General features: G+C 38.8%; 1 protein-coding gene across 1 annotated transcript in view; it reads left to right on the top strand.

Moving 5' to 3' along the window:
• The first annotated feature begins 977 nt into the window (after nt 1-977).
• The window catches only part of BOD1L1 (biorientation of chromosomes in cell division 1 like 1), a 39,056-nt gene continuing 14,838 nt past the window's right edge, over nt 978-25,195 (top strand). The window contains exons 1-16 of the mRNA XM_034064637.1: nt 978-1,175; nt 1,672-1,796; nt 3,041-3,231; nt 4,462-5,094; nt 5,557-5,706; nt 7,090-7,259; nt 8,324-8,447; nt 8,804-8,948; nt 9,641-9,716; nt 10,607-16,718; nt 18,818-18,885; nt 20,328-20,397; nt 21,207-21,209; nt 22,885-22,928; nt 23,797-23,884; nt 24,940-25,019. Coding sequence (XP_033920528.1) covers nt 978-1,175; nt 1,672-1,796; nt 3,041-3,231; nt 4,462-5,094; nt 5,557-5,706; nt 7,090-7,259; nt 8,324-8,447; nt 8,804-8,948; nt 9,641-9,716; nt 10,607-16,718; nt 18,818-18,885; nt 20,328-20,397; nt 21,207-21,209; nt 22,885-22,928; nt 23,797-23,884; nt 24,940-25,019 — 8,277 coding nt within the window. The remainder of the gene's footprint in view (nt 1,176-1,671; nt 1,797-3,040; nt 3,232-4,461; nt 5,095-5,556; nt 5,707-7,089; nt 7,260-8,323; nt 8,448-8,803; nt 8,949-9,640; nt 9,717-10,606; nt 16,719-18,817; nt 18,886-20,327; nt 20,398-21,206; nt 21,210-22,884; nt 22,929-23,796; nt 23,885-24,939; nt 25,020-25,195) is intronic.

Here is a 25,195-nt window from a genome sequence, read left to right as displayed (position 1 = left end):
CAGGGAAGCATATTGAATAGCTGTGACCAAACAGGAAGGTAAGTGACAGGTGTACAAAGGAAGTGGCAAACAAGAGACAGCCTGAAAATATCTTAGAAACTCAGCATTCTGGGGAAACACGCAGGAATCTAAAGGAAACGTGCTTAAAACTCATGTATTTCGAGTTATCAACTCCCAGCTGCCTCACCTCACGGCCCGGAGAGACTGAAAACCTAAGACACAGGATGCCGTATAAGCATCACAGCCTCCTGTCACTCTTGGGGGCAGCTGCCGGGCAGCAGCGTCCCCTGAGGCAGAGAAAGGCGGGTCCGGCGGGGAACTGCCGGTCAACCGCCGCTAGCAGACCCCGGCTGCCCACAGCGAACCGCTCAACCCCGCCGGCCCTGCCGCTCCGTCAGCGCCCCAGGCCCCGCCCCGCGCCTCAGGGAGGAAGCGCGCTGCGGTGCCCCCACCATGATGGCGGCCGGCGCAGGAAGGGGCGGGCCTCGGGGCGGAGCCGGGAGGGCACGGCCGGGGTGCGCGGCAGCTGCGCGGCGCCGGGAGCGGGTGCGGGAGGCCGTGAGCTGCCCGCAGCGTCCATCCGCGGCCGCGCGGCGCGGGGGGCTGCCAGCGAGGCGGGCGAGGGCTGAGGGCCGCTGCGGCCGCCAGCCCGCACCCCCTCCCCACACCGCACCCCCCCGCGCCGCTTCATCGGGGACCGCTTCGGAGCGGGCCGCGGGCGGCTCCGCCCCCTCCGTCCCCTTAAAGGGCCCGCGGCTGCTGCGAGCGGCCTCCGCCAGTACTTGCCTGGCGCCGATGGCGCCGCTCCCGGCGGCCCTGTTCCCCTTCCCGTCGCGCGCTGCTTCCTCCCTCCGTTCCCTTTCGCTTCCGGGGTCAGCGCCGCCGCGGCTGCTGCTCGGTAACAAGCTCCGTCCTGGGGTCCGGCAGGGAACGCCGGCAGCCGCGCCTCGCGCAGGCCGCGCCGCCTCGCCGTCCCCATGGCCAGCAACCCCCAGCCACCGCCGCCGCCCCCACCGCCGCCCCCTCAGCAGCCGCCCCCGCCGCCGGGGGCTGGGGCCGCCGCCGTGGCTGGCACGGCCGAACCCGAGCTGGTCTCCATGATCGTCAACCACCTCAAGAGCCAGGGGCTCTTTGACCAGTTCCGTCGCGACTGCCTGGCCGACGTGGACACCAAGGTGCGGGCGGGCGGGCCCGGCGGCCGGCGCCTCGGGAAGGAGGGTGTCCCGGCTCCCCGCCGGTGACCCTCCCGGGGTTCCGGCACGTCGGAGGCAGGTCGGGCCTCTCCAAGAGCGGCGAGGCCCAGCCTAGGGAAGGCGGCGGGTTGCGGGGCAGCGCGCTCTGCGCTCGGGGGTGCGGAGCGGCCGCCTGGGCCCGCGCGGGCCTCCGGCACGGCCCGTACCCGGGGACTCTTCCCGACGGCTTTGGGGGCAGAGCTGGAGCCGCTGTTTTAGGACGGGAGCGCTGGCTCTTTGGCAGTACAGGCACGGAGGGTTTTGCGGAGTGTTTTCAGCGATACGCGTGTGTGCAACACGCTGCGAGTGAGCGGGAGCGGCTGCGCCTTCAGTGTGTTGAGGGGGTCCGACGGTGCTGCTGGCTCTTAAAGCCCGTTCTCCGGGAGGGTAACTGCTTATCCGCACGCCCCTGTCCAACCTCTCTGTTGTTGTTTTCCAGCCAGCCTACCAGAATTTGAGACAGCGTGTTGACAACTTTGTTTCCAATCATTTGGCGACTCATACATGGAGTCCTCATCTCAACAAGAACCAGCTGAGAAATAGCATTAGGCAGCAGGTTCTCAAGTAAGTGATGGTTTGAGAGTTTTCTGAATGTTCTCGTGTACCAGAGTAGGTAATGGAGGTTCTAGGTTGAGTGTAAAGTGGCTGCTTTCCTCAAAGGAACTTCTGAAGTAGCTTTTTTTTTGTCACATTTAAAACCTGGTATTATTTCAGCAGCTCATCATTAGCATTAGTAAGAATTAGACTGCAGGTACTACTTTGGCTTGTTTCAGACTGGGATGTGACACCCTAGCTAAAGTCTGTCTTTACTGTTGCTTTGAGCTAAGGAAGATTAAAAACATCTGATAAACTAAACTCTGTGGGTACAAAGCTGAATTTACAGAACAAAAAAAAAGGGTGCAGATCTAGTTAGAGATGAGGATTTTCAGAACTGCTGTTATGTCAAAATGATGTCAAATACTTGTCTGGTATTATGTCTTTTCATGAGAGTTCCTTTAGTTTTTAATCTCATAATTTAGAATAATAAGAAATATTAGGAAATTTCTTCAAAGTAGCATGAGTTTGGTCACTAAATTGAGTCAGAAAAGGGATTTGGGAACAAACTTACTCTGCTGTGCTCTAGTGGAACCATTGATGACTTGTACTGAGGAGCTGTTTCATCTGAGGAAAAGGAAGCAGTTATTGTTTGGCATTTATTTAGTTCTTTTTAAAGAAGCAATGAAGACAAGAGGCAGTACATTCCCCACAAAGGATTACAGGGGTCTAAAGAGAACCATAGAAAGTTTTCTATTGCCATTTATTTGATTTTACTGAAGATTAAGGGGATTCTCTAAAGCAGCAGAATTCTAAGGTGTCACCTGTCTTGAAAGTAACTTAAGGTAGTAATGATTAGTTGACTAGTTGTCCCTTGTGCCTTCTGTCATTTGTCTGTTTTGTGCTATGGGATTGATAACATCAGGTTCCTTCGTTTTGTTGTTTGGGTTTTTTTTTACAGCTCTCCCTTTTATAGTTAGATAACATTTGTAGCTATAACCAGTAATGATATAACAGGCTGTTTGTTGTGTTAATTTCATGTGGCTGATTTGCATTATTCCTCTAGAATTTTTTTTCTTGGTTCATAAGGTATAGAGAGAGCTGTTGAAATTCAGGCAGCTGACTAAATACATAGCTGCAGTGATGCTCAGAAAATTCTAATGCTTCATCAGAGGCTCTTAAAAGTGTTTACATCACATGCAAATGAGCTTTTTCATTAAGATGTTTTTCAAAAGTAATTTTGCATAGTAAGTATTCATGTAACTTTGTTCCAGGTCTGGAATGTTGGAATCTGGAATTGACAGAATTATTTCTCAGGTTGTGGACCCAAAGATCAACCACACATTCAGACCTCAGGTGGAAAAAGCTGTCCATGAATTTTTAGCCACATTGAATCACAAAGAGGAGGCGGGCCCCAGTACAGCTCTGAGTGAGGAGAAAACAGATGCTTCTATTACAGTTCAAGGTATTCTGCGATTTCTCTGAGCAGTCTAACAAAAGTTTGGTTTTTGAAAGAGCAGAAACATTGAATAGGTTTTCTGCTAGCACAAAATTGTTAGCATCAGTATTAACAAGGTTGAATTCCAGCCAACATACTGTAGTACTTAACTCTTACTGTATGTATGAAGGTAGAAGAGAGATGTCACCATGTTAATGCCATGTCTGTCGCTTCTGCTTGACATTACAATGGATCAATTTAATGTAGGGAAGGAAGTTGGCCTCTAAGTATTATAGGATCAGATAAGACATAGATTTAGGAGAAGTGTGATTCTTTCTTTTATGCATTGGTAGCTTGGAAAGAAATAACCTATTAGACACTTACCTGTCTTAGTGCAGTGGTTGTGTGCAGTAAAATTTGGATGGCTAAGGTCCTCTCAGAAGCCTAAGTTCTGCTGTAAATCAGCCAGTCTTTAGTTTATTTATAAACACAGCACTTTTGCTATATGGTTTTCATTTATGTTGCCTGGTATTGACTTCTAAACACTCCTGTAGGCAATTGTCCATTCTTTCCCTTCCTAACAGACTCCACAGCAGTCCATCTATTTGTAACCAGACCCTTTATTTAAATCTCAGCCCTTTTCCTGTGAGGCCCACTTCCTTTAAAGTAAGTGGGTTAACAAGGCAGCTGCAGCTCTTAGTGCTAGTGCAGTTAACCCTTTCCCATCCATCTTCAGAGCTATTCCCAAGAGGGTGGAAAAGTGAGAAGGTATTTCTGATAGTCCTGTTGTTACAGAATCAATATGCTGCTGATGAGTCCATTTTCCATGTTGTTTATGGACATACCAGAGGTATAACATAGAGGCTCTCTGATGCGGTATTCTATATGGTGGTTCTCTGGAATCATGCTACTTGGGATGATGATAAAATTGAACGGGGCTTGTGTTCAGAACAGCTTTCCCATTGACAACCCCTGCTTTCTTTGGCTGATCTTAGCAGCAGTGGCATGTCACAGAGCAAAATGAATCTCTGGTAGTCAGATAATTGCTCCAGGAATGCAGCTTCTTGTTTGGTGGTTTGTTTGGTTTGGGATATTTTTTGCCTTTTTTAAACTAAAATTTCTAAATGCAGAATTAGTCAAACCTTTTAGAAGATTTTACTTTTTAAAATAATTTTTTTTCTTCCATTCACTTGCTTAACATTCTGTCTGACCAGAATTAGAATGGATAAGATTAACTAAAAATATTTTCTCTTCAAGGTGTCTCTGCTACAGCTCCTAGTGGCAACGTAGCTAGTGATGCAATGTCCATTTTGGAAACAATAACTTCTCTTAACCAAGAAGCAAGTGCTGCCAGGGCTTCATCAGAGAACTCAAATCCCAGAAGCAATGACAAAGTTTCAAGAAGACTCTCATCTCAGCAGAGTGTGGATGGTAGCACTGACAGGGAGAGAAATGCAGAGGACGTGACAGACAGAGAGAAAGCAGTTTGTGATCTTTCTGTAGAAGGGACTGAAACATTTGTAAAGTGTGAAGATTTAAATGAGCTTCCCTGCCAAAGTGAAGAAATAAAGAATTCAGCAAAGGATACTAACAATTTGACTTTTACAAGTAAAGATACAAGTAAAGAAATTCAACAGGAAAGTGAAGATCAAAAGAGTAAATTGTTAGAAAAATGTGACAAGAAACCAGACAGCAGTGAAAAAGTTGAAAGAAGAAAAGAAAAGAAGGAAAAGTTTGACAAGAAGTCTGACCATGTAAAGAAAAGTGAAGATACTACAAAGTCAAAAGAAGAAAAGCAAACAAGAGAATCAGAAACAGTGAAACAGTTAGTTCCAGAAAAAAATAGCAATAAACATAAAACAAATGAAAGCATTAAAGCAACTAAGGAAGGTATGGTGTGGGCAATGCTCTTCCTTAAAATTGGGTGAAAGGGGGTGAGTTAAGTGTATTCAGGATTTGAATTGGAAATATATTTGAAATGTAGGTTCTCTGCTAGTTCTGGGAAATTTGTCTAGCTGGCCACAGGTGTGTCTTGATTCATCTGCTTCAATTGAGGTTCCCATGTTAGGAATCAGATGAGTTTTGATTCCTCAAGTGTACGATTGGTCATTTGTCTTATTCTGGCAAGTTCTCTCAGTGACTCCAGTCTTCATTTAAAGTTTGTGTTGTACCTCAGGTTTGATTTTTGCTTTGAGTAAGCATTACTAAGCTAACACACATTTCTTAAGGTGTTACTTTTTTTTTTCCTCCTGTTTTTTTTGTTCTGTAGATGACTTTGTTTTCAGTGGAAAAAGTTTCTTCAATACAGTGTGCTGCATTACAGCCTTTTCTTTCTATTTTTTCCTTTGCAAGAAAATACATCAGTAGATTCAGATATCGATGTGCTCAGTGACATCACTGTCAGCTCTGTCCACACCAGTGACCTTTCTTCCTTTGAAGAGGAGAGTGAAGAGGAGACTGTAATTTCTGACAGCACTGAGGAGGGGGAGATCACATCAGATGGTAAAATACTTAGATTGTTAAGTAGCAAGAAAGAATGCGCAATGCTTTTCTTGAGTGTATCGTATCATAACTTTGAGGGTTTGCAGCATGTTTTATTGTATTTATTTATGAAAAAAGAATTTAAGTGTGGAAGAGATAGTATTTGTGCAGTTATGAAAGACAAGTGGTGGACATACTTCTTGGATTCTTTTTTTTAAATGGCTTGATATATTCTAAACATTGTAAATGTTATTTGTACTAGAATATTTCATAGACAACAAAAACATTTTTAATGATGATGGATATGTCAGTCTTTTCTGTTGGTTTTTTGGTGGTTTTTTTTTGACTCCCATCCATTCTGCCATGAATTTGGTATAACATTGGAATGCTTTGTACCCCCAAGGTAGAGGCTGTAGCTGACTTTGCACATCAGGTCAGGTTTAGAAGTTTAGGGTTGCAGGAATTTCCAGACTCTATGTGGCCACAGTGGAAGGAACTAGAATGGATCTAGCTTTAAGAGTTTGGAAACACAAAATTTTTTCACTGACTGAGTTCCCTTTTTATGTTCTCCTTGTGTAGAACAGACCCTAGACTTTGATTTCTACAAATTATGTGGCTTTTGCAGTTAATAAGACTTGCCATTTCATAGTACTAAGTGCCTTAGTATCTGAATTGGTTGTCTCTAGTATGATGTGAGCTTATATTTTTTGCCCTAAGAATATTATTTAGAAGCACTTAATTACTCGCATATTCTCTGGCTTTGGTTTGAAGCATGTCAAATTGTGTTCAGTTGTAACTAAATATTTGTCAAGTGAAAACAAGCCTGAAATATGTTTCAGGGATACGGATAGTTTGCACAGTATGGAACACAAGTGATATTGCTCCATTTCTAATCATTCTGATAAAATTGAAGTAGATTTATTTTTACTAGAATAAAATTTATGTGAGTGTAAACATGGTTTTGTGTATATATTTCAGTAAGCCTGTCTACTTTGTACTTACTGAAATATTGTACAGTTTTTTTGATGTAGGGAAGAAGCTTTACTTAAACGTAGCAGAAAGTAAATTCTGACTTCTTATGTGGTGTTAATTACTAAATACTGTGTGTAGAAAGACAGTGTGATTACAAGCAAGAAGATAGGCCTAGTTGTTGTATCCCAGGTTATTCTGGGTTTTGTATCTTGCAATTTTTGGGCTAAATGGTGAGCACAAACATGTGAATATACCCATCAAGTTTTCATAATCTAGTGCTATTTTGATGTTGAGGGGGTTATTTTTTTTAACTGTTTACATTTTTAGAATAGGTAATTGTTAATACTTTTTTAGTAGCTTTACCTCTTCAAAAGTTACGTTGAAACCACTAATTTGTCACTGTATCTCTACATTTCACTAACCTTTCTTCAGATGAAGAGGAGAAAAACAGTCAAAGTAAGGCAAAGCCTCACATTAATGAGCTGAGCGATGGGAAAGCCAAGCCTGTTCGTCATGCTTATGTTCGCAAGCCTTTCTTGTACTCCAAGTACTTCAGTGATTCTGATGATGAACGAACTGTAGAACAACGCCGTCAGTCCATTGTAAGTGTGGATTTCATTACTGCTCCTTGCATTCTGGCTTCTTGAATTTTCTAGCACAAAAATTCCACTTCTTATGTGGTGATGGTTTGTGAGGGGGAGTCTTGCTTTTTCTCACTGCATTTTTAAGTTGTTTTTTTCCCCCCTTGTGTTATAACTGCCTCTCTTTCAGACTTCTACCATTACTGTTGGATGTAGTTGAAAGGCTTCTGGTGGTGAAAGCAGTGACACTCTATTCAATCTTTTTTCCCCTACTCTAAGATGAGCAGGTTTTGGGTGTTGACAGAGGATTTACTAGTTACATGCAATGTCTTCACAGAATCATGCTAATAAGTGGATTCTTATCTGAATGATTTAGTGGGGAGAGTAAGGGCTGTTACACGTGTGAGAAAACAGTTCTTCCATGGATGTAATGTATATCATGGCAATTCTGGGTGCAAAAAGACAGCCCCATGCAGCCTGTCTTCAATATGGGCTTATGTGTAGTTTGGGTTTATTGACTGCTGCAGGCTTTCATCACACCATATCTTTACAAATGTAGTTCTTGCTGCCCAAGAAATCAGTAGTTTGTGGCACATCTGCAGCCATTGAGAATGGAAAGAATGTTATAAGCATATTCACTGTGTTCTGTGGAAGAAGGACCAGCATACAGAAGAGGGAGCAGCAGTTATTTTAGATCTTTCTCTTTTTACTAGATGTATGTTTTTATAGTTAGATACATGTTTTATATATATATATATATATATATATATAATAAATGTATACTATATATTATATGTGTTATGTATGAATAAAAAAAATAATACATTCTTTGAGAAGGCCTCATAGCCTTGGTCTGCAGTGTTGAGTGGCAGTTGGACTCCTGAACTCAGCTAACTTTACTTCATAGAAATATTAGAGGATTCCATTAACTTTCATATGATGATTTCTAAGGACTGTATTTTTTTGTTTGTTTCTCTCAAGCTACAATATTATTTGTTTTGTGGGTTTTAGACTTACATTTGTAGTCGAAGAATACTCTTTGAGCTAATGCTAAATTAATTGTTTTCCTTGTTTTTTATCTCCAGGCCAAAGAAAAAGAAGAGAGACTCTTAAGACGACAAATTAACAGGGAGAGACTTGAAGAAAAACGTAAACAGAAGGCTGCAGAAAAAACAAAATCCCTAAAAACTGGAAATCAAAATGCTAAAGGTATGAGAAGTATAACATCAGCCTCTGCTGCCCTGCTTTCCCTCACTCTCTCTGGAAAAAAAAAGCAAATCAACTTGAAATCTTGGTAATAGGTCTCTAGTCATTTCCCTTAAAACTACAACATCTTAACAGTGATGTAACAGGAAAAGTGCATAATGTGAATTATTAATACAAATTTCATATATTTTCCATATATCCATACACCCTTGCATGTATCATTACATTGCTTAATTGAAGTGAATACCTGTATACACTAGTATTTTCTGCTACGCATAAGTACTTTCTGTACTGCTTTCAGTCATGTTTAAACAGCAATATAATAGCATGCGTATTTCATCATTTGCTTATTATTTTAGGAAAGAGTGGCTTGAACTTGGAAGAACCTTCATCAAGAAGTCTTGAGTCCAAAGCTACTGGTACCAGCATTAAGGATGTGCTTAAGGAACAGAAATTTTTAGAAAAAAAAGTAGCCTTGAGCAGAAAAAGAAAGAGAGATTCAAGGTATTCCTATATTTGCTCAAAAGGAATTAAGTTTTTCAATGTTAATTCTTGCAGATTGAAAATGTTCTCTTCAACTTTGCAATTAGCCTTACCTATTGTAATATTTTCCTCTTAAAATATTCACATAATTTTGTTACTAGTAAGTATGAAGTTCAGGCAGAAAATCAAGTTACAGCTGCTTTAAATATATTGCAGCTCAGACTGTGGTTACAGACTTTACACAGCTTTTTGCAGACAGAATGGTAATAAAGGCATGAGAATGGAGAGCTTTTAGATATTTGTGCATCTAATATGTAAGTTATTCAATGCACAAATTAAAGACTTGGTTATTAAAGACCTGGTCTTTAAATTGATGTTTTTACGTAGGTACATGCATGTGTCTGTATCTGTCTACATATGGGTATATCTGGGCCAAGATATCTTGCCCATTTTACAGGGGCAAATGTAGTACCAATATTGTACTAATATTCTCTGCTTTAAAGTACTGATGTCCAGAGAACATGGTACACATAATTTTCCAAGAGAAAAAAGCTTGGGCAAATTGGCTAGACAGAATTTGTGTGATGATGCTCTATTTCAGGTTTTTTAGTGTGCATTTCTCTCTCCTTCAGCTTTAAAAGTAGAAGGTCTATAAACTAATGTTAGGCTGATACTGATTTTTCTTTTTGCATTTGTCCAAATACCTCTTTCAGGCGTGCTGAAGGTGGCTGCCGAAAGAAATATGAGCCATTTGAAGAAGATTCTAAAGAAACGCAAAAGACAAATGAGGTATGTGTCTCTCAAATATAAAGCTTGTGATCTTCCTTTTTAATTGTAATAGTACTTGTTCATAATTCAGTACTAAATTGCATTTGGTCTTACATAATATTCTTTTTCTGCCAGTTCTTTCAGTTGTTAGTGATCATCTGACATTGCTGTAATAATGTCTTCGAATTCCAGTAGCTGCTAGAATATACAACCTATGTATTCAGTTCTGATATATGTTGTAGTAGAACGTGAGCTATAGCTAAGTCCTATTCTGTGAAGCATGTTGAGTTTTTAAAAACAACCAAGTGTGTCCTATGTACAAAGACTCAAGGAGTGTGATCTGTTTAAACTTCTCACTGAGAAGTTAAAGAAAAACTGAATGTAGTCCAAACACTAAAGGAAAGAGAATTCTTATGGTGAGAATTTTTACCAACAACAAAAAGAAAAGTGATAGTTGGAAATTCAAATGAAAGTCTTGGTTTATCTTTTGTGGGTTTGGGGGTGTTGTTTGGTTTGGTTTGGAGATGGGGAGTTATGGTATTGCATTTTTAAGAGACAGCATAGTAGCTGTTTGTAGTAATGTATGCAGAACTCAAAATTGTGCTTGTCCATTTAAAAATCCATTTAAATAATTTTAGAAAGAAAAATCACATTATAAAGAAAAGATGTTCAAGTTCAAATGGACTGCTTAACATTAACTTCTGTTTCTTTGGTTTCTCCGACAATAGCAGAGAGCTAAAATGAAAATGGCAAGTTTCATTTTCTTACTGACTATATTTTAGGTGAATTTTTATTACAATGTATTCTCTAGTGTATTGTTTTTAAAGAGAGTTTGCCCTTAACAATTCTGTTTGGTCACATAGTGAAGGAGCTGTTTAACATTTGTTTATATAAAAATTTCTGTTTTGTAGACTTCTGAAAAAAACGCTTCAAAAGAATTAAAGCATAATCATGGGAAAACTGAAATCTCTAAACAGCTTAGAAGACTTTCAGAATCAGTGCATTCAACTGAGGAAAGCAAAAGTGATTCTAAAGCAGAAAAAGAACATAGAAGAAAAACCTCCACTTCTTTTCAGTCTGAAGGAGCCCAGCAGGACAGTGAAAAGGATTCTAAAAGACAAGTGGATAGAGCAGAACTCAATACTGAAGAACTACAGAAGCAGAAATCCATATTTAAAAATGAAAAACATCCGAGAAAGGATAGTGACATAGAAACTCAGCATATGAGAAATGCTGCCAAAAAAGAAGCCAAGTCTTACAGAGATAAAAATGAGAAGGAAAGAGCTGCTTTAGAAGATAAACTTTCTTTAAAGCACAAATATAAAGGAGATAGTGTTCACAAATCAGGTGAAGATGTTGAACTCCATTCATTTGAGAAAAGTTTGAAAGGAGAGGATGGTGGTCAGAAACATAATCAACAAATAAAGGTTGCCTCAGATGACAAATCTGAAAGAAAAAGTAAACACCGAAGTGAACGGAAAGTATCAGTTACAGGAAAAGAGGGAAAAAATGCTTCTGAGTCAACCCCAAAAGCTGAAGAATTGCTGCGTAAGGAAAATAAAAAAGACAAACATCTCTCCACAGAAAAATCAAGAGCAGAATACAAGTCTAAAAGGTCCCTGAGTGATTCTAGGCCACAAAAGGATTCCCTAAGTGCCTCAAAGCAACTTGCTTCTGCATCACACAAAAGGAGCGAAAGCTACTCAGAAGATAAACATGAAATAGAATCAACTAACTCTGATTGTAACTTGAAACAAAATGATGGTGTTCATAAAGATAGACGAAGATCTAAGAGCTTAGTGGAAGACAAGATTTTGTTGAAGTCTAAGTCAAAGAGTCATAATAAACAGTTCAAAGCATCTGAAACAGAATTACAGGAAAATTTAACAAAGCAAGAGACTGGTCAAAAGCTAGACAAAGATAAGACAATGGAAGAGAATGACTCAGATAAGCAACACAAATTCAAGCATGAAGACAAAGTTTTTGAAGAGAGTTGTGCCGAGTTTGAGCTTGTAAGTGGCACACAGTCAAATCAGGGATCACAAAAAGACTTCACTCACAGGGTTAAGTTACATTCTACAGATAAAGTATCTACAAAAGAGAAATACAGAGGTGATAAAGATTTAAGCAATTCCAAACTAGAAAGAAGGTTCTCTGCTGAAGGCCACAAAAACAGAGTCGTAAAGCACAGCAACAAGGAAATAAAGAAGAAGGAAGAGAGTATTAAATTGGAAGATAAAGGTACTAAAGAAATGGATAGTGGTCATGAAAAAGTATTGAGCATCACAGTGGCAATGGAAAAGAAACAAAGTAAGAAGGTACCCAGTGAAAACAGAAAAAACAGCATATCAAACCAAGGTTTACTTGGAGAGGAAAAGCAACCAGCAAGCACAACTGGAAGTCATGCTGCTGCCCCTGAAAAGTCAAGTATGAATAGTGATGACTTGCATTCTGTTCATGAGGAAGAGCTGATGGAACTTGATTTGAAACAAACAAAAGTACAGGAAGCATCTAATATTGAACGAAAAAACATTAAAAACTCATTGCAAGCCACAGATGCTGAGAATGCAACCAAAGAAAAAATATATCTCTCCCGTTCAAATAAGGAATTAAATCACAGCTTGGCAGATCCTGAAGCTTGTGAATCGCAGTTTCTGCCTGCAGCTGAAAAAAATGTTAAACAAGAAGATATCCCTAATAAACAAGTTGGTGCCTTAGACACTTTTTCCAAGCAAGCTTCCATGGATCAAAGACCTAATAAACAAGGGGCTTACAAAACAAGCATTGCCTACAAAACAAGTGGTAGAATCTTACAGAATGTTCCCAGTAAGGATCAAGCTTCAGAAGAAAGCAGAAGACCAAAGAATTTTAAAACTGTGATAAATTCTAATTTAGAAGATGTTCCTTTAGCAGTTAATTCTCCCAGAGAAGATGCTGCTGATGTAAAGTCTGTGGATATGGATATCTCAGATTTTAGAGATTCCTTGAGTAGTATGTCTAAAGAATGCTATAATTCAGATGGGACTTTATTTGAAAATGCTTCCGTTTTGAAGAGTGATGCAGCACTGGTTGTACACATGGAACAAGATGATACAGTGCCAAGTTCTGTCATGAAAGATGAAGGTGACCACACCACTATGACAAACAGTATAGAAAAAGATAACAGGGTGCCCCAACCTGATGAACAGGCAATGGAAGAGAGTACAGCTGGGCTACCTAGTCAAGAAGATTACAATGGAGCAGCAAAGTTAGAAAGCACACAGGGGAGTGAGTTGAAAATAAAAGAGGAAGACTTAATATCTGACATAACTGAAGATTGTGGAAGTATACCAACAAAAGAACTTCTGAAAACAAAAGAATGTCCTTCCACACAGGAGGGCAGAAACACAATGATGGATAATGTGGAAAAGGACGAGATGCATGATATTGATGATATGATACAATCTTCCTCTGTGTTAGTGCCTGAAAGAGCTCCTGAGGAAACAGTCAAAGGCTCTCTTACAGCCAGTGGGCAAGAAGAGAATAATGTGATTGTCATAGAAGATAAAAATGAAAGCAACGCAGCAGATACCAGTGCAGGAAGTCGTAAACTTAGTTTGTTGTACAGCAGCCTACAAGCAACTCCAGCCACTGTAATAGGAACTAGCACAGAAAAGATCATTGAGAGCACTGTAATGGCCACTAGTACAGAGGAAGAAAGAGCTGAAGGTGCATCACATTCTGAAAAGGACAGTGATGCTACAACCACTTGCTCAGAAGAAGAAAGTGAGGTGACAGTAATCTGCACAAGCATAGAGGCTGATGAAGGTTTCACAACAGGCATATGGGTAAAAAGAAATGAGGGCAGCAGTTTCATCACAGGAGCAGATATTGGTGAGTGTACTGTTGCAGCAGCTGAAGAAGGTGGTGGCAGTGTTGTCACTGAAGGATTAGCAGAGAGTGAAAGTTTCCTAACAAGTACAGAAGAAGAAAATCATGACAGTACCATGGTCGATGCAGAAGAAAGTGGTAAGGATTCAGTCAATGCAAGTGGAGTAGAAATTGAAGACAGCGTGAACAGTGCTGGGGCAGAAGAAAAAGATGATGCTGTGACTAGTGCAGGCTCTGAAGAAAAGCGAAATACCTCAGCTTCTGTAGATACAGGCAAATTTGAAAGTTCTGTATCCTGTCTAGGTGAAGTAGAGAGTGATGGAGCTGTAACTAGTGCAGGGACAGAAACAGGTGAAGGGTCTACAAGTGATAACAGTTCAGGTGAATTTAGGGGCAGTGTGAGAGCTAGCCAAGTTAAAGAAAATGAAGGTACTGTGACTTGCACAGGTGCAGAAGAAAGAGGCCATAACTTCATCATCTGCTCAGTGACTGGTACAGACACTCAAGGAGAAAGCACTGTAACTGGTGCATGTATTGCCATGGTCACAGACAACAGTGCCGCAACTGGAACTAGTGGTGATAAATCTGAGGATATGGTAAATGGTGAAAGTGCAGTGACCAGCACAGGCATAACTCCAGAAGATGATGCTGAAATTTCAGTTGTCTGCACAGGGCTAGAAGACAGCAATGAGGGGTTTGCAGTTTGTTTAGAAGCTGAAAAATGTGAGAGTCTAATGGACAGTACAAGGGCAAAGGAAGAAGCCAATATCGCTACAGTCAGTGTAGGTCTGTGTGATGATGAAGGTTTTGTGACTAGTACAGGCTCAAAAGAAGAGGATGAAGAGGGTGAGGGCATTGTGACCAGTACAGGAAGAGGAAATGAAGAAAATGAGCATGCTTCTATTTGTACAGGAATGGGAAGTGATAATGCACTCATTTGTATAGGTGCAGAAGAAGGTGAAAGTTCCATTATCTGCATCGTAGCTGAGCAAATGGAAGCAGAGTCAGGAGTGGCTGGCACAAATACAAATAAGCTTACTGTTGACAGCATGATGAGTGCAGAGAAAGAAGCTAATTCTGACACAAACTGCAAAAGTGATAAAGGGATTGTTGAAAGCAGTGTAACCAGTGCAAGTGCTGCCGATGAGGGTGCCTTGACTGCACATACAGGAAAGAATGGAGGTACCTTGATTCACTTAGATGCTGAGGAATGTGAAGGTCCCATGACTAGTGCTGTGGCAGTGCAAGAGAAGAGTCACTCTGGTGCCAAAGACAAACATGAGAATGCCATGACTTCCTTTGACAGCAGAGAGCTTGATACCTCTATAAGTAGTGCAGTTCCAAAAGAAGGTGAGACTTCTCTTACTCCTGCTGATAGAGAAGAAAAAGTAAAAGGTGATGTCATCTCTACCAGTACAGTAGAAGAAAGTGATGCTCCCTTACATTCAGCCATGGATGATGAGGAAGGTCCACTTGCTGTTGCAAGAACAAATGAAATCGGGGAAAGCTCTATGATCTTAGTAGACACTGAAGACACAGAGGTGCCTATGCCCAGTACAGCTTCAGAGTTTAAAGAGTGTGTGCATACTCTAAGCAGTAAGCAGGAGAAGGATGAGTGCACTATGATTTCCACCAGTATTGTGGAAGAATTTGAGGCTCCTATGTCAAGTGCAGCTGTTGAATATGATGATCAGCTCCCCTCCATAAAAACAGAACAAACAAATGAGAATGCTGCAGTTTCTATAGATACGGAAATATATGAGGTTCCCATGCCCAGTGAATCCAGTGCAGGAGGAGATGATGATGATGATGAAAGACACCCAACTGCTAGCGGTAAGGAAGAAAAAGATGAGTGTGCTATGATTTCCACAAGTGTTGTGGAAGAACACGTAATCCTAATGTCAGGTGAGGTCACAGAAGAGGCAGTTCAACATGTGTCAGACACAGAGTCAAAAAATGAAACAGTAATGATCTCTACAAGTACAACAGAGTGTTTTGAAGCTCCTATGTCTAGTGTATCTATACAAGATGGAAACAAACTCGCTGCTTCAGAAATGGAAGGAAGGTATGAAGCTGCTATGATCACTACAAGCATGACAGAAGAATGTGAGATAGTTCTGATCAGTGCAGCACCACAAGCTGAAAGTCAGCTCATTGTAGCAGAAAGAGATGAAGATGCCATTATCTCTCCAAATGCATCAGAGGAATGTAAGATTGTGGAGACCACTGCAGCTGTAGATGAACAGTTTGGACTAGCCACTTTCAATGCCGATGCAAAGAGCAAAGGTTCTGTGATTTTTGTGGGAGAATGTGGAGCTCCTGTGCTGAGGGTTGCCACTGACAGTGAAAATCAACAAGCTGCTTCAAGCATAGGAGATAAAGAGGAGGGTGCAGTGATCGCTCTGAGCACAATGGAAGAATGTGATAGTCTCTTCACCTTTACAGTCATAGAAGAAAGTCAACTTGCTGATGAGAGTACAGAAGTAAAAGACAAAAGTGAAGAAATTTTTAATACTGCTGACCAGATTGAATGCATCCTATCAACTACAGGCCCAGAAAAAAACAGTAATTCTTTGCTTGTGGTTGGTAAAGAGAAAGAAAACAATGAGAGTGGTGAGAGGGGAGAATCAACAACATCTCAGGCTTTAGTAGATGATGAAATCACAGAAACAGAAGAAAACTCAGTGAACCTCATGAGTGTAGATGAAGCCCTTTGTGTTGAGATTAGTACAGAAACTGCTGTGAGTCCAAGTCATTCCTCAGAGGCAGGTGAGGATGATGAGCAAGCTGAAGATGTTTTGCATGAGGATGTTACATCGGAACTCTCTTGTACTGTTTCAGAAGCAGAGGGAGAAAGTGAAACCCTAAGGAATGTAAATTATAAATTTAATTCTGTTTTAGAAAATGATTTTTCTGAAATAAGGACTCCCCTGCCTAGGGCACAAGCTCTTTCGTTAGTTTCTGTAAATGAAGTGACTGTAAATACCAACCATGATGAAGTGACAATAGAAGCAGAACTGGGGGGGAAAAGTGACTTCCCTTTGTTGCATGTAGAAGAGCTATACAGCAGTGATGACAAAACAAACTTAGTCAAAATGGATGATACTGGAATTGAAGTTACTATTCAAAAAAGTAGCACAACCCTTAATTCAGGTGAGAATTTCTTCTTCCTTTTTTTAACTCTTCAGTTTACAAGCTGTCATAAATAGATGTGTTTTGCCGTTTTATTGTAGTTAGAAATAACTTACACTGTTCAAATATACTGTATTTCTTTTTTGGTTGCAAAATAACATATATTTGAGATTTGGTAACAAATATTTAAGCATGTGCTTCTGGGACTACAGGAGTGACTGAACACAATTATCTGGGGTATGCTGGAGATTGTTAATAGAGTACAAAAAAGCCATTAAAATTAGCTCATTTTAAGTCAATGTATATAGAGTGGTTTGCAAGAGGGGGTTATTGTGGAGCTACAGATGGGTTTTGCTATTAATGTGTTTTGGAATTTGAAAATGCCTTTATAGGAAAGGGGATGTGTTTCATTTAGACATACTTTCAGCATTTTTAAAAGGCAACTTCTTAATAATTTTAAAGGTTAGGAATAGCCATCCTTAATTATAACTGCAGATTTTCATTGGATTATTATTTGATGGTCATATTCAGATTCACTCCCGTATGCTGAATTTTGTGTTGTGAATATAGTTGAAATGGTCCTCCTTTGTGTTACAAATGGATGTCATCCTAAATAAACTAGTATTTTTAAGCAATGACAGGTGTTTATTTTAAATACAAAACTTAATGATAGTTATGATGAAAGTTATTATAGTATATGACATTAAGGATATCCTGGTTTATTTCAAGATCCATTTTTGTGGTAGATAATATTTGAAATGAATTTGCATGGTTGCTAGTTCCTAACATGCTGTGTAGTGAACATCTTGCTGTTTTCAGCCTTTCTCCTCTTTGACCCTCCAAAGTAGTTGAAGCACCAAGTTTATGAAAATTGATATATTCTCTAGAGGCCATACTGAAGTGAAGATTGACTTCATTATAAATTTGGAGTAATTAAGCTGTAGAAAAATAACAAAGAAACGTGATCCTTTTTCTTTGTACAGACGGATGTGGAATGATGTTCATCAAGTACTACTTTAAAACCTTTTCTTTCTCATGTTGTTTGCTGTTGATTTAAAAAAATATTTTATAATGTGAATTAGGTCTAGTTTCTCAAAGTTTAACTCCATTCTCTAGTTTTATTGATATTTGGGGTGAAAAAGCTCACTCTGCAGATTTTTGGGAGCTTGGGAATTTGTCAGGGAAAGATACCAATCTAGTAAACTTGAAAAATGTTACTCAGTATTTATACAGGAGACAAACATGAGCCATGAGAATGTAAACTGCTACACTAAGATACTTCTGTCTTGGTGCTTTGCTCAATCCTTGTTGCCCATTGATGTAGCCTCTTTAAGTGCCAGTGGTAATGATAGTCTTATTCTGTGGACCACAATTTAATCACTTCATGTGCATCATAGATGAATTATCATATTACAGCAATTTCTTTTTGTTTATGAAAAGCTGTATAAACAAGCTTCTGGAATAGGTGTCCAAAAAGGCTGTAGAAGTCATATGAAGATGATGTCTGCATGGCCTGTTTTTCAGATGTTATAAGCATACGGCTCTTCCTGTGGGGAATGTAATAGATGGGGGTTTAAGTTTTTCTCAGATTACATTGTCACTAGCAGGAGCTAATGAGCTTTCAGTCTCTGTGGAAATTGGATAACTTGAGTGGTTATGGTTCTAGAGCTTATGGTTTTGCATCTAATTGTCAATACTAAGGATAACATTTTTTCTTAACTCTGCATTCATTAATAGGTGATTTGCTGTTTGGAATTTGCTATGAAAATCTGCTGGTGGGCTTTTTTTGCTTTGTTTTTTTGAAAGAAAGGCAAGGGGAAAAAAAAGCCAAAGTCAGAATTCATAAATAAGCTGCAGTAAATCCTGAAAGAGCCTATATTGCCAATCCTTTTGTAATTAAGGGGAACACAGAGGTACTTGAGTTCTTGCAGATGCCAAGTTAGGGGTTTTTTGAGCTGCTTTGCTACAGACAGACTTGCTATTGTTTCTGTTGCGTACAGGAAAGGATTAAATTCATGTGCTGTGTTCATAAGGTGGTACTGAGAAACAGCATCCTACTGTAGATGAGATAAATACAACATAATGTAATTAATAATTTTAACATGTTTGTATTTCATTAGGCGATAATGCAGCTTTACCAAAGTTGGCAGAAGAACTAGAATTTGAAAGTAACTTGAGAACTGACGAGGTATTTATATTTTGAAAATTTTGACTTACTGTTTGTTGTATAACTATACATCTTGCTAGGGTTTCTTACTATATCTTTTGATTTGTGTGAAGCAGAAATGGCATTTGAACTTCAAAACTTTGGAAGAGTCACTTTTCAGATTATTCAGCTGTGCTTTTCTAAGCAGCTGGCATCTAAATTGTAGGCTGTCCATGTTATTCTGTGGTAGAACCAGTTCTTTCCCTCAGCCATGCTCCTTCTGTGGCCATGACATCCAAGTTTGCTTTTTTTTAGAATTGGTCATGCTGTATGCATGTTGCTTGTGATAGTACTTGTAAAATAGTCACACATGGATTAGTTCTTTCACTTAGCAATTGGTAGTTTAGTTGTTTGAAATAGTAAACATGCACTGCTGTTCATTTCCTTGTATCATTTCCTTGTCAGTCTTCAGATGCACCCATTCTCTGTGTTGAGGAACACTTGTTCCTGTTCTCTACTGTTATTAACTCTTAGCCTGTTATCTGTTGTAACAAAGGAGTAGGATCATCCTTGATAATCCAGGGTACTGGGGCTCATAACAACCTATAGCTGTGTAAGAGCAAAGATGCGCTTGTCTGTGTGTCTGTGCTGTGATCTGTGATAGCCAGGATTCTAGAAGGGTTAATTCTTCATTCAGATACTGGAATGGATCTGTGTATTCATATCTTGCCAAACTCTGATAATACCCATTTTGATGATGAACATGGGCCAGAGACTCCTAAGCATCTGTGGAAGGGTGGATCTACACAGAGCTCCTGGCTGCAGCTCCAGGGCAGACCAGCTGAGTAGTTCTAAACTATGGTTTTGATGCCTGGAATGCACTTCAAGAAAATCCAAGTCTGGTGGGATATATTGATTTGAGTTCCACTTGCAAAAGTCTGTAATGTTTGCCAGCATAAGATGGTCCTAGAGTCAGTATAGGCATGTTCATGTGACACTGTAGCTGAGTGTACAATGTCCAGATCTGACCCAAGTGCACTTTACTCCATACAGCACTATCTATGCATTTGTAACATATAGCTGATCTGCAACTTTAATAAAAAAAATCCAAACAAAAACCCCCAAAACACAAGTTTTAAGAATTCATAGTACCTTGCTATACATTGCAGGTACATATTTTTCTTTATATGTGACATTTCTAGAATACTGCTCAGAGTAAGCTTCTTCACTTGGGACCTCTTTTTTTAAACTGATCCCTGGTACCACAGTTAACTCTAAGGTCAAGGTCGGTCACTGTACTGTTCACAGTAATTTAACTTAGCCCAGCTATTGTTCCTTATTAATAGTTTTACTGCTCTTTTAATAAAGCTTTTTAAGACTATTCTAAATCATGATAAGACAATGTTCATCATGACATGAGAGGAGTAAGGCATACTTACTTTGGATGTTGGCAATATTTTTGTTTCTTTTGATTTTGTGTTTAGCCACAACAGCCTGAAAGTCCAAGAAGTGAAGAGGAATATGCAGATCTTCATACTAAAGAGTTTCAAAAAGGTGATTTTTATCTTGATAGCAGCTTACTTTTCATACCCGCTTAACTATTACTTATGATGGGAGGGTTGTAGATTTGATATATACTATTTGTAGATGGACTGAAGCACAACCTGCAGAAATCTTAAGTATTTCTAGGAGCTCGTGTGGCTTTGCATTTGCTTTGTAGGAAGGGAGGGTCAGCTTTGTTTTCTAATATGATATGCTGAAAGAAAGGTAGAAAGCATTTAGGATTTTTAAAAGTAGACTGCTTAACATTCTATTTGAAATCAGTAAATATAGAAGAACATCTGCCCAGGAAAGATGCAGAAACTTCCCCAGAGAATGGCTTTCTTCTTTATAACCTTAGGACATCCTGAGTTTAGGTGTTGTAACAGGCCTTATGAGAACAGGAGTAAGTACTATCTGACTAAAGCCACAGAGACTTTAGGGAAAGTATTTTATTCTTTACTTTCTGACTCTCCAGGTTAAACTATTTCTGACCATCCACTGAAATTGAAGAGCACATTTAAGTAGGTAATCACCTAGCTAGAAATCTCTGTTAGTCAACTTGGATCTGTGCTAAGTAATTTCCATGTACTAAATTTGATAAGACAAAAAACAGAAAATTCCCCATTTCCCCAACTCGCATATTTTAAAATGTGTTGCAATCATTTGGCTTTCCTATTAAAGCAGAAACAAACCCCCCTGCTTTGTTCCCATCTTGATGGATTTTGTGCTCCACATGCATTACAAAGTTGCTTACAACACTACCCAGATGAGAATTAATCCTCAGTTAATGGAGTAACAAGCAAAACTAAAGCAAATTTTAGGAGGTACCAGAGATACTGCTGTATATAGAGTCCAAAGAGGTTAAAGATGCATTTCCTCTTATGAAAAGTTGCAGCTGAAATGCTATGAAAGGACACAGTGTTAAGATCCTTCTAAATTTTTAGATGTGCTTACTAGAATAACTGTTTATCAACTAGAAAACCAAAATAGGGGTGAGATATGAGCATTGCTATAAAACTCTGAATTCCTTTTTATTCTTGGGGTAGGTCAAACTCACATAGCTGGTTTAATGGTGGTGAAATATTCATGTAAGTCATAAGAGGCATGCGCTGCTCACAAGAAAATGTAAACGCTGAGAATCAGTTAGAAGAATGTGGTTTTCAGGACAGCAGAGCCAAAACTTGAACTAGTTTTTCTGTACTGTGAGATTCCTTTGAAGTGCCTAAAAAACCACATCATTCCACATCACTCAGTCACCCAGACAGACAGTACTTAAACTTTAAAATGTGCAGATTGAACTAGCTGTGATAATCTTGTTCCATGTAAAATGTTTAACAAAAATCCATTTGTTGTGTAAATCATGTTGGATATGGCATGCACTGAAGAATAATGCTTTGTAACTCTTGGTACAGAGCTTTTTCTCCCCCACCACGCAATAATCTCTCTTTATATGTATATACATGCATATATACATATAGCTCAACGTACGTAAAAGGAAGTTGTTTAAAAGACAAATGTGTGTCCTGTCATGAGTATGAACAGCAGACACAGTGGTTGAGTAGTCCAAGATTCCTTGGAATGTAAACAAATCATTGCTGTTTGAGTGGATAGGATCTAGCTCTTCAGTTGACACTGCTTTAAAAATTGGAAGATGTTGTGCAATGGAACAGTATAGCTGGGGAAAAGCTGTTGCTAAAACGTAGATTTAAGAAATGAGATACAAATTATATAAAATTTTATGTAGGGTGGCTTATGTTCTTACTGTAGCTGAGAAGTGCTTGGAATGTTTTAGCAGTTTTTTTCATTAAAATATTCATAGTCTTTATGAATCAGACTTAAGGGGGTGCAGCTTCTTTATGTTCCTCTTTAGGTATTGAAATGGCTTTGAAAGTTGTCAGATTCTTTCAGAAGTGAAGGGTATTCATCAGCTCCCATAATTTGTAATTATTTTCCATGTTTTTGGGATATGGAAGGCAAAGGCTTTACTTCATCAGAGTTAAAATACAGTAGGATCTAGCAGTTGAACAATTACCTTGTGTGCACTGTATCAGCTACAGGTCTCATTAGTACAATTACATAAACTTTAGTTGTCTGGAAACATAACATTATGGCATAGATTTCATTGTGTTTTACTTCATTCCATTATCTAGCATCTAGTGTTGTGATGGATCAAATTCTGATTCATTCAAATGCTAGAACTGTACTTGAAATGTCAAAGTTATCATATATTTCGTAGATGGCAGCCCCATGATTGCTTGTCTACTAGCCATAAAGTGATTCTCGGTTATCCTATACTTCAGAAATACATGTTTCTTATTTTTATTTTGGTTCAAATATTGTTAATAAGAAGATTGGATACCTTTTACATCCAACATTGAAAGTAAGTTTTATATAGTTTCAGGTACTCTGGAATCCTTTCAGAGAGGTGAAGTAGAGGATACTATGACACTTCACTCTTGCTCAGCTTTTCTGATTATATTTGTAATTATTTTTTAATAGATTTGCTGCAGAGGAATGTTGCTTTAGAAAAAGAAACTTTTCATGTAAGTTCTTGGGTTTTAAACTTCCTCTCTAATTCTTCAATTTTTTTTCTTACTTGCATTTCCTTCTATTTACATTAAATATTCTCAAAAGGAAAATACTATTTTTGTGTGTTAAGAATTATGTATATGAGACTGTGCAGCTGTGTAGGTTGATGCCTAATTTGCCTAATTTACAGTCTGCGACTATTTCAAGACTGTTACTGGTGGAAAAGAGAAGCCTGATTGTCCTCCTTGAGAATAGAGGGCAAAAATAGGGATTGTCCTTGGGGCGTTTGATAAAGACTATAAATCTGTTATTTTAAAGCAGTCTACTGTGATTTCACAAGAACTTGGAGCTTATAAGCATAAATGGATGACTGGGAAAGTTGCAAACATTAAGTGTTTCCCATGGAGCAGAAGCAAGACATTTAACACCGATAACAAGATAGTTTGTGCTTTCTTAAATTTGGGTAGTAAATTGATTTATTACTGTGTTGTTACGCTGATGGGACACTGATGCTAGTGAGTTACTTCTGTTTCTGCATATCGGAGAGTGTCTTAAATTTAAAACTATTTTGTGTGAATTGATGATAAACTGCTTTTAAAGCACACGGTAGGGTGCTTAATTAAAACTCACTTTTCTCATTAAAAATATCAATTAGAAATTCTGATTAGAATAAGTCAGAAGTTCTTTCGTAGTGTTATCCTATAGTAGTAGCATTGATTAAGCTGTAGGAATAAATGGCTTTCATAATACTGCTACTGTCATTCTAATGAGTGTTGTGCTTGAAAGTAGTAAGTAGAAAAAACTTTCTCCCTTCTGTGTTTAGAAACTTTGTGGGGGAAAAAAGAAGGTAAGGAGTTACCTTTCATCGTGTTTTGTATGTAGGTGGAAAACTTAGATACCCAGATAACTGAAGAACACAGATCTAAAGGAATACGGTGTAAATCTTCAGGATCAACGGATAAAGAAAAATGTGAGTGATGCAGAACTATACCAATTAGTGTAAAGCTTTTCTGTTGAAAAGCAAAGTTCTGTTGCAATTAGGCCATAAAATGGTATTTTGGAGGAAGGAATGGAGTATCGGGAATTCCAAACTCTAAAACAATTATTCTTCCCAAAACAACTTTAATATTGCAATTAATATATTTGACAAAAAATACCACAACAAGTTTGATACTGCCCAGAAGAGTATTGCAGTAGCTTTTTTGCTCTCAAGTGAACAAACTTTTTTTATTTAATCATTAAAATCATTACTAATTTTACCATTTTTTGATAAAACACAATGAAGGAATATAAAGCTGAGACCTGATCATCAGAGGAAAATCTACCCCATTCTGGCTGAACGCTTCCTTCTGTTAGATTGGAAAGAACTAAGTTTTAATGTAAAATTTTGTCTGTCTAGAAGCCAAAAGTAAGAAGGAAGTCAGTCCACTGAATGGCATAAATATTTTTAACTTAAAGTTAGGTAGAGTTAACTCTTTGCTAATGAGACATTTTGTTGATATAATAGTTATGCAGTGGAGTATGTAATGCCTATTCAAGCTCTGCCCTCAACTTCTGTTTTCTTTTCAGGATAAGTATAATAAAAAAAAGGATATTAATATCTTTTTCTGGTAATAGATTATTCTGTTTCTAAGAATTTTGATTTGCTTAAGTGAATAATTAGAAGCCATGCTGTATTCATTATAGTGTCCCACATAGTATTAGCTGCTTTCTTTGGGTGAGTTGAAGTTAAGGTTGATGGTTTATTTCTTGGTGTGGTACCTGACACATTTAAGTTTTGATCTTATATTTAAAAACAAACAGAAAACCCACCCGTAAAGTACAGGAAACACAGAATTCTTTTTTGCGATTGTTTTGCCTTCACTTTTTGGAGAGAGGTTAGCAGAACTTTCTGTTCTTGTAAACAAGATGCTACTTTTCAGTATCTTTTGAATCACAGTAATGAGCTGATATGAAAGTGGCATTAAAAGCTAACAAATGCAGAAGGCACTTCTCGAACAGTTGAGCTGTTGTTTCTTTTTACAGGCAACCAGCTGATTGCTCAGGATGTGAGAAAAGATGATGAAGAAAGTCAGTGTTCCAGAACAGAACCTGATAACAAAAAGGTATTTTCAAGAACATTTTCTTAATGTTCTGCAATTGTAATGTAAATAAGATGGAAGTTTGAGTTTTATTTCTATAGCAGGTTATTTTGGGAGATATTTTCATTAACTATAAACTACTTTTGCATTGTCTCTTTAGTACAAAATAACTGACTATAGAACTAACAAACTTTTCAAGC

Source organism: Melopsittacus undulatus, chromosome 7 (genome assembly GCF_012275295.1).
Source record: "Melopsittacus undulatus isolate bMelUnd1 chromosome 7, bMelUnd1.mat.Z, whole genome shotgun sequence".
In the NCBI taxonomy this organism is placed as follows: domain Eukaryota; kingdom Metazoa; phylum Chordata; class Aves; order Psittaciformes; family Psittaculidae; genus Melopsittacus; species Melopsittacus undulatus.
The sequence above is the reverse complement of the archived record's forward strand: the minus strand, read 5'-3'. Positions and strand labels throughout refer to the sequence as shown.